Source organism: Ixodes scapularis, unplaced genomic scaffold (assembly GCF_016920785.2).
Source record: "Ixodes scapularis isolate PalLabHiFi unplaced genomic scaffold, ASM1692078v2 PGA_scaffold5__190_contigs__length_132052651, whole genome shotgun sequence".
Classification (NCBI taxonomy): domain Eukaryota; kingdom Metazoa; phylum Arthropoda; class Arachnida; order Ixodida; family Ixodidae; genus Ixodes; species Ixodes scapularis.
Genome location: NW_024609880.1, coordinates 87,307,910 through 87,326,492, shown reverse-complemented (window position 1 = coordinate 87,326,492; position 18,583 = coordinate 87,307,910). Strand labels below are relative to the sequence as shown.

Below are 18,583 nucleotides of genomic sequence, written 5' to 3'. Positions count from 1 at the left end.
CGGCATTCATGGCATCGGCTACTAATGTATTGTCCATACTTTTGGCAATTAATATCGTTGAATCTGTTTAACCGAAAGCTCGAAAAGCGGCGAGGATGTCAGAAGCCTTCTTTTTCTCCAAAGCAACGGAGTCCGTCTTCCGCAAGGGCTACGTCCGAATATACGAATTAACTTTCATCCAAAGATACCGCCTACATTGAAACCGTGGATAATACGATGAAGCCATGGAGCTTTGTACGATACGATACGCTACGGTACGATACGATAATACGATGAAGCGAAGGAGCTTTTTGTTGTCCGACCCGCTTTTTCCCGCTGCCGGGTTGGCATGCAAGCCAACGACCCAGCGACGACAAGCCCTTCTACAGTGGGAGACGGCAACGGAACAACATGCTCGAGGTCACCCTCGGGACGGTTCGAAGGTCACCAAGACGCAAGAGTCATTTGGGTTATTCCACGCTCACAAATCAAGGCCTTCCGCTGGCAATTCCGAGAGACGTCAATCGTAATGCCCACGTCTCCACAGAAAACAAGACTGGTCTAGATTCCTGGGATGTTGTACGTACATATCGCACACAATAATGGCCGTTTTGGATATAGAAAAATCAAGGTTTTATAATCTTTCCTCAAACGCTTATCAAACCAAAAAACAAATATATATAAATGTCTTAAAAAAAAAAAAAACACGTCTGTAGCACCGAGCACCACAGGCATAGTCCATTTATACAAACTACAAAATATGATAAAGAACTAGCGTCAAATTTCGCCGGAGAAAATTAATTTTACATTTATATTTATATAGTACGTTTAAATGCATCAGTGTCATAACCTTTCTTGCGCATATCATTCGTGGAACTGCGCTTAAACAACTTGTTTATTTTGCTAATAACCCACTCCTGCAACGACCAATAGGTCAACAGTATCAATAACACTATCAAAATAAATAAATTAATTAATCGTAAAAATTAGTTACCAGGTAATACTGAAAGCAATGTATGAAGAGTCAAGGCATTAGACTAGTGCTGTCTGATACCTTTTGTAGCTAAATTAAGCCAACGTGTGCGCGCCCCTCCCCCACCACCATCACAAAAAAAAAAAAGTACATTGTCACATTGAAACATATGCGCATGTGCGGACCGAAAGGGGGCGGAGCCAACACCATCTAGATAACAAAGCCATGGTGCTGGTAGAGAGGGCGTCATCAGAGAAGGCCAACGCTGATTGGACACGGCGATTGCGTCAACCTTCGGCTTAAGCTTGACTCGAAGCCGAGCGCTGACGCGGCACTCGTTTCCAACCTGTGTCCAGCGTTGGCCTTCGCTGGGGACGCTAATATGTGAGCGCTACAGCCTTGCCTTCTAGGCCGTGTCGGAGGTGCACGTGTCGTCCTATTCCCGGGTCGTGAAGGTGTAAGGCCCCGTTCACATACTTGCGTTTGCTTTCGACCGAGGTAGCAGTGTAAACTTGGCGGTCCGGCATTATTTCCATTTCTCTCGCGCATTATCCTTTCTTTCTTGGCTCGAAAAACTTTAGTAAACGTTATAAACGAGCCTTTCTCATAGGTTTTACGCACATTTGACCTCGGAAATCCCGCGAAACCTTCGCCATTGTGAAATGCAGTTACAGGGTCAACACATAGATGGCGCCAGCGTGCCAGTGTGTTCTCACGTCCTAGGAAATTGTAAGAGGTTTCATCTGGTCACGTCTCTCTCGGTCGTACTCGGTTGCAAGTGTGTGAACGGGCCTTAAGCCTCTTGCAACGTCTTAAGGCCCGTTCACACTCTTGCAACCGAGTACGACCGAGAGAGACCAAACCGGTTTTTAAGCCTCTTGCGATCTCTTAGGACCAGCTCCGCTCAGCGCATCCGGTCTCAAGAAGTCTTTCTCGGTCGTACTCAATTGCAAGAGTGTGAACGCGCCTTTAGGACCAGCTCCGCAGCGGCGCATCCGGTCCTAAGACGGCGCCAGAGGCTTAAAAACCGGTCCTGCCTTTCGGTCGTACTCGGTTGGAATTGTGTAAACGAGTCTTTAAGGGCAGCGCCATCTAGCGAGCGTCAGGTTCCGCGGCCATGCTGAGTGGCTAGAGACGTTGGCGAAAGTGCTCTTCGGGGCGCCGCTCCCGCGTTGGGTGTGCTGGTCAGCTGCTCCAAAGTACTGGGAATCCAACTTAGGGCGCGTCTCATGTTCTTGTGTGCCGCGAATGGCGTTTTTCAGCTCATTGGGAACGCTTCTTGCCCCGCATTATGGTACCCGCCAGTGCGGCGATGCCGAGAAAAGCGGCGATGAATGCGCCACCGATGGAAATCGGAGGTGAGTACTCGAAATATTGTATCGGTTTACACCGAGAATATTTTTGGCGTTTCGTGTCATCCACAACGAAATATAATGCGAACAAGGACGCGCGAAATAAGAGCATTGCACGGACCCAAGTAAAAAATCATACCTATATAAGAAATCTCTTCGACCACTAAACGCATATGATAAAATAAGATCTTTTAAAAGCATACAAGAACCATATAAGAACATTTGAGAGAAATATACGATTATATAAGTTATAAGAAATTGATTAGAGGTTTCTTATAACTTCTATAATCGTATATTGTTCTTATATGGTTATTGTATGCTCTTATTTGATCATATGCGTTTATTAGACAAAGCAACTTTTTATGCATATAGGATTTTTTTTTTTTTTGCTAGTTGAACGATCGAAGGCAGCTTGCAGGTGTTTACCAAAGTTCTAATTGAGGATCCCGTGTCGACGAGTGTATCCTTTGTCTAGAACTGAAAACAGCGAAGTCGAGATGGGCCCATTGCTGGAGAGTGTCGATCAATGATTCAACGATTCGAGATCGATGCACGAGCATGTTTCAGCAATAGAAATTGAAATTTTCTTTCCAGCTATGTTATGTACTAATTTGCAAAGAGAGAAGAACGCTGTCGCGTTGTGACGGTCAACCTAAGTTTGCGGCTCTCTGCTATCGCGCAGAAGATCGCGATTAAGGAAAACCGACAGAACTAACTTTTCAAACATTTTTAGCCACACCCGGCGGCGAAAATGAGCCTTCAGCTATGAGCGTTGTAAATGGTAAGATCGTGTTCATGTCACCACTGCAAGATATCAGCATTAAGATAAATTAAGTTACGAAAAGTTACAAGCTGAAACGGAGATTTTTGCTAGAACACTTGCACCCACCTTATCAGCGTATACCCTCATGTTCATCGACGGTACAGCGGTTAAGTTCGGTGCGCGCTCTATTCACAAAATGTTCCGAACACACTCGAGAGGATGGCGTCGGGGAAAAGTATTTTCTGTTTACAAACGCAACCCACTGCCGCCGGAGGTTTTGGTCATTTGGAGGGCGATGAAGTTTGAAATGTTTTATTATATTTTCGTCGCCCATGCCGGATACTGGGTACAAGTGTAAACGAAAAAGGTATATTAAATAACCCTGAAACTGCATTTCACTAGAGCGAAGGCTTAGCAGTATTTGAAAGATCAAATGTACGTTTCACCCACGAGAAACGATTGTGTATAACATTGTCAAAAAATTTTCCAAGCAAAAAAAAAAAAATGATATGCGAAAAATGAAAGCCGTTTACAACTCCCTGTAACGCCGAATAGGTCACGTGACCTGGGGGGGGGGGGGGTCACGTGACCTTACGGCTACGCCGACGCCGCTCAAGCCGGAAACGGGCGCCTACGAGCTGCGCTTTAAAAAGAATAAGACATATCAAAAATGCCAAGTGTTCCACAGCTATAGGAACAATCTTTTAGCTCCACCCACAAGCGCATTGCGCCCATCTGAAGTGCCTCCGCCGTCAAGAAAGTAGTTCGCTAGCAACGTTGCTTTTTCTTCCTCCAGGAAACCTGTCTTAAACTACTACAATATTTATTTAATTCATTCAGGACATTTAAATAAGTTAGAATACGTTTTTGTCAACGAAATAGCTGTTTAGTAAAGAAAGAAAGAAATTCATGTCCAATGTACCGTCTTCCCAATTCATTTTCCGTCCAAGATACTGTCTAACATACCCTCTAACATACCTCTCAGCAATGCTAAGCCTCGCGCCCGCTTCGAAATTTTCGTTGGCGATAGCGTCGCTGGATTCTCACGTTGTCGCGCAAAAACTGCTGCAAACGCAAGCCGATACCATCAAGATTTCGTGGCGTAACCTCGGGCACGTAAAACACGGTGCAAAAAAAGCAGAATAATTGTCACGAGAAACTATAGCATCGCGTTGCTAAGGCCAGCAGCCATGTTGAGCTTTTTTTTTTTTTCAAAAGGATTGCGATTGGTCCACAGAATCGTGACGTCATGAAAACAATTGGCTGGCGTTTCTCGGCGTAGGATTACATTTTCCTCTGAGAGGCATTTACGGTTTTTTCTTAGCTTGCAACCGACTATACCCGATAGATGGCAAGTTTGTTCTCTCGTCGTAAAACGACACAATGGGTTTTAGATCACCCGGTCATAAGTAGTCGCAAGTGTGTGCACCAGATCTTACATTGGATTCCGTCATGATCAAGGAAGACATCAATTTGGCAAGACTTGTTGTTGGGCTAGTTGGTTCATGGCATTGAATAAACTTGTCCACTCCTTCCTGTTCGTCGTCTGTGTTTGTGCATACAAGTTTACTCTTTACTGGATACATCAATGTTAACCGGTCGTTCGTAACAAGCGTTGATGACACGCCCTCAAGAGTGACCTCTACTCAAAACCGCTGACCTGACGCTCTGTGAAGCGTCTCGTACTTTTTGTCTGCTTATCTTCAAACACCAAAGACTGTCGCACAAATCCAAATAAACGAACGGCTTATCGGCAATTTTTTTAAAGTTTTATTTATTCAGCTTTATTTGTTGCCTTTCGGCGTGAAGGGACAAGAATCAGACACGTCTATCTAACTGATTATTTAGTATTAACTGACTTTTAAAAGCTAAAAAAAGGAGAGAAAAAAGGTATACTATGTGTAATTATGAAAACAACAGTTTCAAAATGAAACTGTTAGAGGACTGACACTGTGCTGTGTTTCTGGATGCTAGCTTTCGCCCGTTTCAAAAATTTCTCTACTCGGGTAGGAAAGCCTTGGTTACAGCGCTTGCAGCCTCGATGCTTTGACAAGCGGAAGATGCCCGTACATATTGACAGTGAAAACAAAAAAAGAAAGAAGAAAGCAGTTCGCACTCCGGCTCGGCACAGTTGTAGTGCTGTCGCTCGTCCGCGTGAATCCTCTGTGCAGCTCCCTGGCGTGCCTCGGCAGGCGTAGCTTGCCGTCTCTTGGACATCTGACAAGGATGGGCGAGCCAAGAATAGAGGAGGCGGCCTCTAATCTCAGACCCGAGCCGCGCACGACCCGGGAGACGCCGCGGCGAAGGTGAGTGGAGCACCCTGGCATAACTTCGAACCTCGTTTGGAGGCACGGTGACATTGAAAGCTAAACGACCAATGGTTTTCTTAATCCCCGAAGCGCCTAACCGGGGCACTCATATATACTGCCTCGTGGGCTTAGTACGCCAGATGACAAGTCTGGTTGTTTGGTTATGCTAACAAATATCGTTAACAATGTAAAAAAAAAAATCACCATGCAGTTAACGCAAAACGTCAAGCATAGTGATCAATTGAAGGGCTCCACCAACGATGTGGCCAAGGTTACTCAATATGCGAGTGCTGTGTTGTGCCGATAAACTGCTACAATATCTATGCGCAACTTTCAAATATTGGAAGAAATAAATGCGTGCTAGGGCACGTGTTTATTAAACTGTTTGGACGTTTGGAAGGGGTGCCACGTTCTGAAAAACGGGAGGAAGCAGCGACGGACGAGACAGTCTTAACTTTGTATGACGTCGTTTTGTTGGTTACCTTTCCTCGATGTCAGGGTTTGGAAAAATAGCGATACCGAGCCCACTCTCATGAGCACCGTACTTTAGAAGTTCTTTTTTGGTTATGGCAGCTCTTTGCCGACTTGGAAAGACTGTGGCAAACCGGTTTGATTTGCCATCTGCAAACCCTCCAGCAACACCAAATGCTCCTCCAGCATTGCTGTTGACGGATATGTTGTTGCTGCAGAGGGATGCGTTGTAGAGGGATGTATCTATTGTCTTTGGCGAAGAATTTGTTACTGAAGGAGAGCGGCAAGAATCAAATCCTTGTCGCTCTTCGTATCTGGGTCTTGTAATAAAACATACTGGAAGCCTCAGAGGGACAGCGAACCCTTCCCTAAAAGACAAGGTTCTATAGGGCCATCAAAGAGTCAATAACCCTCAAAAAACGTCATTGCCACCTCGAGGTGTGCTTGTGAATTTAATCACAAGGTAACTTTTGTTCTTTTTTGAAACTTTTATTAAAACTAAAACACAACTCAATTTAGCTTTTAAATGGAGAGGGTCGTTTGTAATCGTTACGCTCCTTTGTCCATCTCGCGGAGACTCCGCCGTTATTTTCCCTCTCCTCCCGCCGACGTTTCAGATTCCGTTTGGTTTCCGCTTCACCCTTGCCGTCCATCACTGGATTCGCATCCCCAGGTGGTTATTGTGATGGTGGCGGCAGTCATCTCTTCTTGCTCGACTTCGCCCGAGCTGGTGTAAACATCACGCGAGGCCGCGAGCAAAGCTCAGTCCGTCAGGTGCCTGTCGATGCTACCTGAGCATCCCCATGCTCGTCTTCCTCCTTTCTTGTGTACTTGTTTTCGTCCCGTTCAAAGTCTTATTTTCCAAGAAAGTGTTCAGAAAGTGCTTCCTTTAGTTCTTCCTACAAGCTTCTACCGTCTTCGTCACTTGTCCCAAGGTCGGCAAGAGGAAGCGGGCTTGATGGAGGCCCTCCCGTTCCTGGAGGAGCTCGTACCTTACGCGGTGCTGCTGGTCAACGGGCTCCTGTCCTCCCTGCTGAGGCGCCTCTCTGCCAGGCTGGTGCCCCTCCGAGCACAACTGGTAGCCTCTGAGGCCATATCTACCTGGGAGCTGTGCAGTGACGTCGGCGAACTAGGTTCGTGTCAGCTGTCCCGTCGACAGCGACACATCCCTGTCCTCGTAAGACTTGAATGTGGGGTACCGAAATCTCTAAAGCGTTCGTTTTTAACTAAAAGAAAAAAAAGTTTACAAAAAAAAAGGGGGGGGGGGGTGATTGCACTAAACATTGTTTATGATAGGCTGGCTAATAAACCGTCAAAAACGCTAAAAAAGTTTATAAAAAAAAGTGGCATTTCTGAAGTGAAGAATGCATGTGTATGTTGTTAAAAAGGCCCCCAATGTGCACGAACGCCAGCGTACCCTGCCGCAAACGAAAATTGTCAAGCCAAAATCATGAAAGTTTGTCTAGACTCTAGATTGTAGAACCAGGGGCATAGCCGAAAGGTGTGTGTGTGTGTGTGTCGGGGGGGGGGGGGGGGGCTTATGGGTAGTCTTGTGCATTTTGAGTTCGAAGCGAATACTGTTTTTGGCCGAATATTTTCGATTCGAATATCGAATAGTTTTTCCACGCCTTTCACTACCATTGCGTAATGCTCAGACGAAAACCCGGCTAAACTTGGGATGGTTGTTCCACTTGTTCATTTATAAGCTAAGTTTATCTACATTTTTGAACTGTGTCTTCATAAGGTCTGATGTCTTGGGATGGCAAGTAAACGACGGGCTTGACATAAAATGAATCCTACAGAGATGACCAACTATACCTAATTGAGTGAATTTACAAATCTTGCTATATAAAATATTCCTCCTTTATTCTCGAGTTAAAAAAGAAATAATTGCGCATGTTGAACGCAGCTTGTAAGGGCATCTTTGCCTAACATAGTATACTCCTGCATACCAGTCAGTTTATTTTGGAACTTTTACTACAATCAAGATATACACATTCACAAAGTCTCCATTTATTCCCAAATACAGCCGGCACGCGTGCACCCTCCCGCTTTGAACGTATGTTTTCCTTCCAAGGACCCAATTGCGATCGATATTCCTACTTTTCCACGTGTTAATCGCGGCGGGTTACCCCGTTGAGTGCGGTCCTTACCGAGCACCGATGTAATGCAGAGAAGAAACACCCGCGGAGCTCGCTTCCGCGGGTATTGCTTCTCCGCTGTGCACCGGTGCTCGGAAAGAAGCGCACTCAACGGGGCTAACCCACCGCAATCAACACTTCGAAAAACGCGAATAGTGCAGTTCTTTTCGAAGTGAATATCGAATAGTCCATTATTCGAAACTACTATTCGAAATTTCGAATATTCGCACAACCCTACTTATGGGGCTTCAGCCTCCCCCGAAATCCTGCAGATCCTGTAATATACGAATGTATTTTGACCCCTCCCTCCCTCCCCCTCTCCGCACCCCAAGTCATCGACATCCCAGCCACCTCAGCCCCCCCCCCCCCCCCCCTCCCCTTCCCTTAAAAAAATTCCTGGTACGCCACTCTGTACCACTATGCGATATCCGTAGACTATGGCAAAAACTAGCACTAAAAAGATCAAAGATGAACTAGCTACTCTAATGAACGAACCAGAGCTAAAAGTGAAACCGCAAACACTTCGTCTACCGCTCGGGAAGGCGCGGAGAGATGACGTCATTTTCAGGTTCTCTCCTCGCACCGACCGCGCCGAGAAGTGGATGAAAGGCACGACATGAACCCGAGACTGGGCTTCAGCAATCTTTTGAAAGCGCCTTTATTGTTACTCCGCGTGACAAAACAACAACAGCAACAAAAATTGTCATTTGTGATGTTAGAGGCGAAACAAACACTTCAAGTTTTTTTTTTATTAAATACATTATTTGATTAATTGGCTAATCACAGTTTCCCTTTGATTAGCCAATTAATCTCGACGTTCACCATCTCATCGGATATCAGAATTAAAAACAATAATACTCTATATAAAGGTGCGTATATGCACGACCGGGAAAAGCATCTTGGTAAGAGAATCATTTCGCACGTAAATCGCTACCGCCCCGTTTCTTCAGGGAGGCACACAAAGAACAGCAATAAGACGTGCAACAGTAAAGTCACAAAAGGTTAGCGCTACACCATTTTATAGCCATTCGGTGGGCCCTTGGAACGACATAGTAAATGCCAGCGGGGGAAATTGCCCCGGCAGGCATAGTGTACGAGAGACACGGCACGCTGCTGTACGCGCTGGCGCTGCTGGTCTGCTGTCTCTGGTGGTGCCGGGCGTTCGGAGACGCCGAGGCCTGTCCCTGCGGGCCCGTCGAAGACCTGCTCTTCGGCCTCGGTCCGGGAGACTACAGGCCGCGCCTGGCCGGCCAGCTTCTCGGAGCAGTCCTCACGGCGCTGTGAGTTGGAAACTCCCCCTAACCACACCTTTTCAGCGCTTATCACCCCGGGAGAAAAAGTGCCGAGTCATTGAGTTGTAGACGTATGCGCTCCGTCTGCAAAAGAAAGAAAAAACTGCGCATGCTCAGAACGCGTTTCACAGCCCAGTAGACAAGATGGCCGCGCGCAGAAGGCGACTATTGGAGTGGCCTGTAGGGTTCGGAGTATATGTGCAAACTGGTATGTTAAGTCACCAAATTACTTGTAATCGACTACTTTTTGGAGCAATTTTGTAATCATTTGAACACATTAGGAAGTAATCGCTGAAGAAATTTGATTACTTTTGCAAGCACCAAAATTACTGGTAACCGTTTACCATTTTTTCGACCACCTGAGACTGGGTGTAAGAAACACGACGACGTCTCTGAGACGTCGTCGTGTTTCTTTCACCCGGTCTCAGGTGGTCGAAAAAACGGTGAACTTACACCAGCTCGCCTGCGCCCTAACTGTTTTTTCATTAACGGTAACCGTTGCTAGGTTTCCCTCCTCTTTCTAAATGCGCGTTTGTTTCTACGACTTTCCTACTACGGAAACCTCGAACCAAATCTCCAACAGGGGCAGGGTTTACTATAATTGGTGAATGAAGATAAGCAGTTTATAAGTTCGGTGATTCTAATAAAATAATGGACAGTATTCGCGACTCCAGCGAACTATAGAGGGCGCGCTGGTCAGGCAAAATGGCGGACGAAAGGAGGTCGTTTTCTTCGTTTAGCACGCGGCCCACCATAAATTGCTCGCAATTCCAGTGTAAAATCGGTGTTACATATGAAAGCAAAGCAATTTTTCGACGGTAGAAACTTTATTTTAGTCAGTGCGTAGGAATGACACGGCAGAAGCATAAAATTAATCACTGGAAATGATGTATGTTCCTGCTGCCCACGAGAACCAAGCACCAATAGCAGACGACAGGGTCGAAACGACCACCTCTCCTAAGCTTCTCGGCGTTCCCGCTACGCAGCGTCTGTTTCGCTGGAGTCGATAATACGAAAGGTCCGTTCTAAAGCCAGCAGAAAAATCGGTAGTTTAGGCAATCTGAAGTAATCGGAGAAGTAAGGGTTCCCTTTTCAAGTAACGGCCTAACGGCCCCTACTCGAGTAATCTATAAGTGAATACTTTTCCCCAAGAATGATCGTAATTGAAATCGATTAATTTTTTTTTTCGAGTTTTGCGAACGAGGTTGTGTATGGGCCACGTAGATTTTACGGAAGCAGGTGTTCATTTATCCAACACATATTGCCGCGTTGAACATTCAAGTTATATGTTACCACAGGGAAAGTGTCTCGGCAGTTACCCGTCACCACTGTATAGAGTTCAGTCCATCAAAACGCGGTGTTAGAAAGTAACAAATTATTCAACATGCTTTACCGGAAACGCGAAATCATTAGGTTTGCATGCATGGAATACCGATTTCTGGATGTGTCTTAAAAGGGACAGGTATGCAGCGCTGTCTAGACAGAAAATAACTGGACGAACCTTTGCGTTTGAGTCCAAAGCAGGTGAGCCTTTAAAACTCTAACTTCTTCAGTTCCAAGCAATAAAAAAAAGTTACCTAATTTTTATTTTTATTGTTACGCTACTTTTATACAGTGTGCAAAGTACAATACAACAGCGTACGCAGTAAAGCATGTTTTTGAACACAAAAGTCGCTATAAACTGCCATAGTGTGGCTTTTTCAAGACACAGTACAGCAATAGCAAAAGCAACTGCTATTGTTTGTTGCTTTACCACGCGCGAAGTACGTGAAAGTGCGCGTGCTCTGATCTGGCGCCGGCGTTTCCCATCATGTCCCAAGGTACATCAAGTTCATCTGGTCGTGGGAGATCATAGCGGAGCACAGGATCATGGCCACGACGGAGTGCCAGACATCACTCATGGTAATACATCTTCGTGGTTCATTTCTAGTTCAGAGTGCACTGCCATTAAAGCAAAGTTTGGATTTGTGTAGCCGTCGCGCCGCCGCAGGGTGCAATCATCAGCCAAACTTAGCGGGCCGCCACTACGGGCCACACGACGTCCATCGGGTCGCATGACGTCAGTGTTACAGCCTGTTGTCACGTGACTCACAGTGCGAAGTTGAGGGTGACTTGTCACGTCATAGTGTCAACAATTGCGACGTCACGATCTCTGTCCTCTTTGCGTCAGCGGTCCCGCTCCTCATGGCCAAAGCGCGCCACTACCACCTGGTTTCCATTCATAGGAGAGAAGAAAGTGTTGTGTGAGCGAGCCGGCGAAGTGAAACCGTGTATTGTTCGAATGACATTACAAGAACAAGCTTTGATTCCTGGGTTCACCTCCAAGATTCCGACATTCGAAAAAATCCGTGGCGGCGCAAGTTAGTTGCGCGCTTTGGCCGATGGAAACAGGACCGCTAGAGCAGAGGTACGTTCCGATACGAAACCGAAACTTTAAAACGCCTCAAAGTCCACTTCCTCCTTTTTTCGGAACGCCACAAATTGTTGCGCGTGCCTCGTGTTTTTGTCAATTTGGGCTGATCTAACGGTCTCTGGCGATGCTTACAAAGTTCTTAATTAAAGCCACACCTTTAAATTTACCAAATGAAAAGTTAATTACTCAAAAGTAAGTAATAACCTATTTTGATAAATTAACTTTCCTAAACTGTCACTTTGCACACAGCACTACCACTACGACATCAACCTTTTTTTTGTGCAATGTGTACTTTTTGCGGAACGATTTGGCAGGTGTACCGTGAAACAGCCTGCATTTATCGCGTATGTATTCAGCACACATGGACGTTTTCACGGTATGATCAAAGGAGCGCTTTAACGCTTTACCCTTTAAAAAAATCTAAGAACTAGTTAAAAAAGGAAAAAAAGTGGGAAGTATATGATATGCGTCGACACAGAAAAAGAGAAGGCTATTTCAAGCCAGTCTTGCTGCAATGGTGTCGGCATGTTATGGTCTACATACGGCAGGGCGTGCGGCGTTACGAAAACGGGCAGCCGCTCGTAGGAAAAAGGCTGTCGATGAAAGCCCCCCCCCCCCCCCCCCCCATTTCTTTTCCAGAATATACAAAAAACAGTGATGAAATATTGATTTGAAGCAGTAATTCTGACGCTTTTGGAGCAGACGTCAACATCTGTTAGCACATCGCTTGAAACTTAATATTACGTCGCTAAAGGAATCTATATTTCATAATGATTGAAGGTTCCTCTTTGATATTGGAGCATATACTTATTACCTTTTTCTAACAAGAGTCCAAAGGATGCAAAAGGTACACATAACCTTCTTTTTGGAAGTAAAGCTCAGGTCAGAGTAGGCCATTCGCCTTGCAATGCGTACTACAACGAAAATGTTCAAAACTGAATCAGAGTAAAATCTCTCTCCCTCTTGCACAAGTGTAGTTTATTTGGCCTGTAAATATAATTTCTAAAAAAATGCCGCCCAAACCAGCTTATCCGCTAAAACGTCAATCAATAAAAATGTCTCCCCAAGTTTCATGAACCTACCAAGCTGAATATTCTGGGAAAACGTGTGTTTTAATATCATAAACTTCGAATTCAATTATAATTTAATGACATAATAATTAAAAATGTTATATCATAAAACAGAAAAACAGCCACCAGAAATATCATGAAACCCTACAGTTCTCACACTGCGCTTTAGCGGCTTAGGAGCCAGGGTTGAATCATCGTTTGCTGCCCTTGTGATCAACTGCTGCACAGGAACAATACTACCGTATTTATTAAAAAATAAACCCGCATTTTTATTTCGTTTTTTTTTTTTTTTTTTTTCTTTCATAGGAGGCAGACGGCCGTGCATGCGAGGGTTCGTGTCGTCTCGTGCTCTACACGTGCAGGAGCTTCAGCGAAGTTCTCGCACGTGCAGAAAGACTAAAGTTCCCTCGATGCATTGCGGCAGCGGTGGCGTGGTCAGACTGCCCGGTGAGATCGGTCTATTGGAGATCAGGGGCCCTAAACTCGTCAAACACAAAGTTGGAGCAGAAAGTTCGCGGAGCGCGACGATTGGACGTCGGCGAAAAAAGCGCCAAGTCATTGTCGTGTTAAGCCAATCGGTGCGCTCCCTCAACTTCGGCCCCAACTTTGTGTGTGACGAGTTTAGAGGTCCAGCTTAGAAAACAAGTTTCCGAAATCCTTCCCCCAGCGATAAAAATGGGAAATAATCTCAAATTCAGGCTTTTGTGAGGAGAGGGACTATGCACAATATAAGATTTTTGCTCTTTACAGCACTCTTGGGATCGGTGTTGTTCTTAGAGCTTCATGACGATGCATTTCTGGCGTTCCTGCACTCCATTATGTGCAAAAGTAAAAAACAAAAAAGAAAGCGGAGTTTTGCAAGAAGCGCAGTTCCCTACTGTGTCATGGCATCAGCATAAACAAGTATGGCGGCGCCCGTGGTACAAAACAGGCACTGGTCTATGCTGACAGCATAATTTCTGTGCCCCCAGCCACTGCTCCCAGCACATTAGTGCAATGTGGTGAAGCTCGACGCACTCGACGGAGCAAAGCGGTAAAGCTTGACGCGAAAGGCGCAAGTGCCGCGGTACCCTGTAGACGCGGCATGGAGGCAAGTGGCAGACACGATATTCAAATGATCTTGTCGGAAGTATAAGACCCTGGTTCTGCGTCTTATCACGGTAGCCGCCATCACACTACTTTCAGCGATGTGATTGGACTAAGCCGTTTTGGAGCACCTTTCGGAGCAGTCAATACAGTGTTTTGGAGCAGGAAAAGGGGACTTTAAAGTAGCCAAAACAGTGTTTAGGAGCAGCAAAAGTGGCTTTTGGAGCAGATATTCTTAGAAAAATAAAAACAAAATATTCGTTCCAAGTGCTGGACAAACGAAGGACACTTTGCTCGCCGCAATAAACAAATTATATCGATTAAAAGGTTCAAAGGCGCGAACAAAAGGACGAAAAAAGACACGCGTGCGACACGGACAGGCGCCATGTGTGTCTTTTTTCGTCCTGTTTTGTTCGCGCCTTTTAACCTTTTAATCGATATGAACGAACTAGCCCCAGCCAAAGTTTTATTGCAACAAATTATAGTCAAGTTAGACCATCTGGGAGCCTTTCAACATGTAACTGAAATGCCAAGGACACGACACATTTTGCAATGCTTTAGTTAAATTATAGATATATATGACCCTCTATAAATAAATAAGAAACAAACTGCACATATTAAAAATCAATTTTGAAATGGCCAGCTTAGTACTAGTAAATATCACAGCATTAGGTTGACTAGTTATATAATAAATGGAAGCAGTCTCCAACTAATGAAGCACGTCACCACTGCAGTGCAATCCGAAATTGTCGCGAAAGTGGAGATGGCCTGTCCGATCGAAACCATGCCACTCCGCTCCGACGCCAACTGGTTCCCAAAATTGTACACAAAATGTAACTGACTAGCGGGAGGCACTCACTTGATCGAATGACGTTTTAGCGAACGCCCACGTATCATCGAACGACACTTTAGCGAATAGTCGGACGCCGCGAAGCGGCGTTTTCGGGTGGGCCAAGTGAGTTCGTATTTTTGTAATTAGTTGCCGCAGACTGTCGCCGCGAAGCGGCGTAAAGCGCAGCGCGACGGATGGGTTAACGCGCGCCCCCGTTATTCGCTAAAACGACCATTCGCTCAAATGTCGCCGTTCGCTAAAATGTCATTCGCTCTCGTGATATGGACCCCTGACTAGCATACGACAAAAAACAGTCCAGCGGCACGTGCTTGCCAGGCCGGCAAACAAGGTACAAGCTAAACACACACACAAAAAAAAGAACCTAAGCACACCGATGCAAGACTTCACGAGCCAGGGTCAAAAAGTTCTCGGAGCGCTTTGTGCAACGACCGAACTCGAGACAAACAAGTGCGCTGTAAGGGTTCAGCGTGCAGGCATTGCCTTCTTTGCTTTAGCTCACTTCTCTCAACCAACTTTCTTTCGCGGCAGATTTTTCACGTACCGGGGTTCCTCTCGAAAGAAAGCCTACCGAGAGAAACCTAGGTAATCAATACTTCGACACAACAGTCTTTGAACTAAAGAGGGATTTTTGTAGTAACGTATGAATTAAACAAGAACAGGAATGTTGATGAACATGCGGCGGTATACTTGGTTTCATTTTAGATAGCTCATATCTGCAGCGACATGGGGACGGCAACACCCGACGTTGCACGACTACGGTGACTGGAACGCAGGGAGTAAATATAGTTTTCCCACGCCCGTTGCTTTCAAGAGCAAGTGCTTCATCTGCCAAAGTAACTCCCGCTGCGCAAAAACGTGGTTTCGTTTCACAGCATGGCTGCAGGTACCCGGCACGCTAGCGTCGGAGCGTCCGCACATGCCCGCGTCTATCGTTGAAATTTTTTTTTTTTTTTTTTTTTTTTAAAGACACGAGACGACGACAGCGCGAAACGAGAGACGGCGGGAAAAACGATGCAAGACTGAATGAACCATTGATGCAGGGTACTTTATGTCGGGCGGCCGCTTGCGCCACCTGCTCACCTGTGCGCTCATTACGGTACTCAGTTTAGTTTCGGTTTGGAAAGGCGACCAAAATTGGTCCTTTGGCGCAGGCTTGGCGCAGTACCCATATTTTTGCAAAATGTAGCAGGATGTGGCGAAGTTAGCTCCTGGGCGCAGTTTGGCGCAGTAATCACGTCACTGTATTTTGTGAATTTTTTCTCGCGACTCTTCGTTCTTGACATCGCTGACGTCGTCTGGAAGTTCAGACGACGTCGTGGTCAGCGACGTTGGACGAGCGATCTGTACACGCTGTTTCAAAACGCAGCCGGTCCGATGGGACTAACAAAACCGCGTCAAAAGCGCAACGTCATGGCATTCGTCATCTTTCTTTGCGTGTTCTTTCATCAGCTCGCAGTGAATGCCCCGTGACTTGCGTTTTTAGTATGTACGTTCATGGTTGGTGTTCGAGCCCTCCACTCTACTCGGACCAAAGATGAAACGAAGTATACGGCGAGCAGAAATGCGGCAACATGTGTATTTGCACAATGTTCCTTCCCTTCTGCTTTTCTGAATATTAGGGTCGACCGATATTTAAATATTCTTATTTTGAACGCGAAAGCCTTATATGTCTCATCGTTCAGTCGACCTTCAAAATCCCTGAGCGAAAACACGTCGGCGACACGAAAGGTACCAAAACCCACGGTTCGCCACTGGAGCACGAGATGGCGTTACTTGTGCCAGAATCGGCGGAGGGGTGCGTGTGGCGCAGAACCAGTGGGAGAGGAGGACACTCTCTTGCTCCCGCTCGGGCAGCGGTGAAGAGCGAGCGTGCACGACGGCGCCAAAACTGCGTCGTCAGAGGGCGCGCCGTCTTCGGAGGTTCGCTAACACCGGGATCGGTGCTTGGGCTTTCGCCTTAGAGCCGTCTGAGGGATAACATGAGAGACCCTGTGAATTTTTCTTTTTGCTTTGTTTAAGCCCATCTCGGCGCCGGTGTGGCGCAATTCCGAGCAAAAATTACATTTTGGCGCGAGATGTATACATACTTTCGTTTCTGGCGCAATTTGGCACAGCACTTTCATCACTTGAAATAATACGAATTCAGCATGTATACGGGAAAAGGGCTCTAGAAACACGGCTGAAAGCTTAAAGAACATAGACAAAACCCGTGTCGCACAGAAACAGCCCAAATGATACACCGTAGCTGAATGACCGATCGGTGCATGATTTCCTTATTCATTATTATTTCTTTGGATGTCTCGAAACTGGGCAGAATGAGAAAGCCAAACTCAAAAAGTTATCAATAAGCAAATAATAACTACTAAAAACAACGACAGCTTTGGGACAAAATCGACTCAGGAAGGCACCTTTCGAGAACACTAGTTATATGTTCCTGTCAACTTCCAAAGTATTCTATATTTGCTGGGCAAAAACCTCTTCTAGAGTCACTTCAGATCAAGTGAGAATGCAACAAAATAAAGCATAAAATTGTTTCTAAAACGCAGGCGACGGCAATAATAATAATACTTTATTATTGATATACAAAGAGCATGTTGGTGCGGGTCAATGTTAAAAAAAAAAGAATAAACATAAAGACAACACAACCAAATCTTTCAACTAGCAATGGACATATAAGAATTCCAAAAGCGAGCAACCGATTGAAGCCGGAAAAATCAAAGAAAGAGAAAGTAGCTAAGAAGAGCAGAAAGACGGAGGAGACGATAAGATAAAATGCAAAATCAGGTCGGCAGAGTGCAGGAACGGGTGTGCATGACTATGGGATGGTAGGAATCAGGTAAGGCCTTCGAAACTTGAGTGTAATATGAACCTGCCAGACTGACCTATGCATTGGCTCCCGCAGGTGCACCAATCACAAACACCGGGAACATTACACTGAAGTTTCCAAGGACTGGTTCCTACCATCCCATAGTCATATACCGGGCGTACATGACTACGGGTTCCTGCACCGATCGCAAGCCCCGTTTTAAAGGAACAAGAATCCTTGTTGGGGGGGGGGGGGGGGGGGTTGGGGGGGGGGGGGCATAACAGCAGATATGGCCAAACGATTATAGTCATTCGCTATGAACAGCGGAAACATTTCTAATCCCTCATAGTTTCTGACGAAAACTGAAGTTGAATTTCTCAAATGAGAGATGAATCTGTTGACCAGACTTTGCCTTTTATCTTATTGCCTATTCTCTCCTACTTTCTTCTAATTACTTTCCTTTTCCTCGATTTTCCAACTTTTAATCGGTTGCTCGCTTTTAAAATTCCTATATGTCTGTTGCTTGTTGAAAGATGTGGTTGTGTTGTCTTTCTCCGACATGTTTATTCTTAATCTTGACTTTATAATTCAGTGCCTCAGGACAACCGAAGTCTTGATACGAGACACATTTGTGATGATAGAACATGCATGATACAGATAGAAAAACATATATGATTATATGATGAGCAGATTAATGTTTCAAGTTTATATATAAAGTGCACATAATTTGTAAAAGTACCTGTAAAACCATTCAATTTCATGCAGCAGTAATGTTAAAAGCACAGTCGCTGAGAGCAGACGTTTTCCCGCAAACGGCTTCAGATGGCAAGACATAACATTAACGGCCCTTAAAAAAATGCTTTCCAGGTATCCACGACCAAAGGAGCGCTCATAGAAGGCATCATCACGTGCGTCAGCCGGTTTGTGGCCATGCGTTCCATCTACTGGACACAAAACGTGTCCACCATCATCAATTCCATAACCACGGTGGTGCTGGTCCTTGCTGGTAAGTAAAATCAGTTTGCTCAGCTCTTAGTTTTCTAATTTTGGAAACATTCTCTCTTGGACTAAGACC

At 45.5% G+C, this 18,583-nt stretch overlaps 1 protein-coding gene across 1 annotated transcript in view; it reads left to right on the top strand.

Moving 5' to 3' along the window:
* The first annotated feature begins 6,805 nt into the window (after window positions 1-6,805).
* The window catches only part of LOC8044035 (aquaporin-11), a 13,818-nt gene continuing 2,040 nt past the window's right edge, over window positions 6,806-18,583 (top strand). Inside the window, exons 1-4 of the mRNA XM_029994385.4 lie at window positions 6,806-6,980; window positions 9,073-9,268; window positions 11,101-11,182; window positions 18,376-18,514. Of these exons, the coding sequence (XP_029850245.3) occupies window positions 6,806-6,980; window positions 9,073-9,268; window positions 11,101-11,182; window positions 18,376-18,514 (592 nt within the window). The remainder of the gene's footprint in view (window positions 6,981-9,072; window positions 9,269-11,100; window positions 11,183-18,375; window positions 18,515-18,583) is intronic.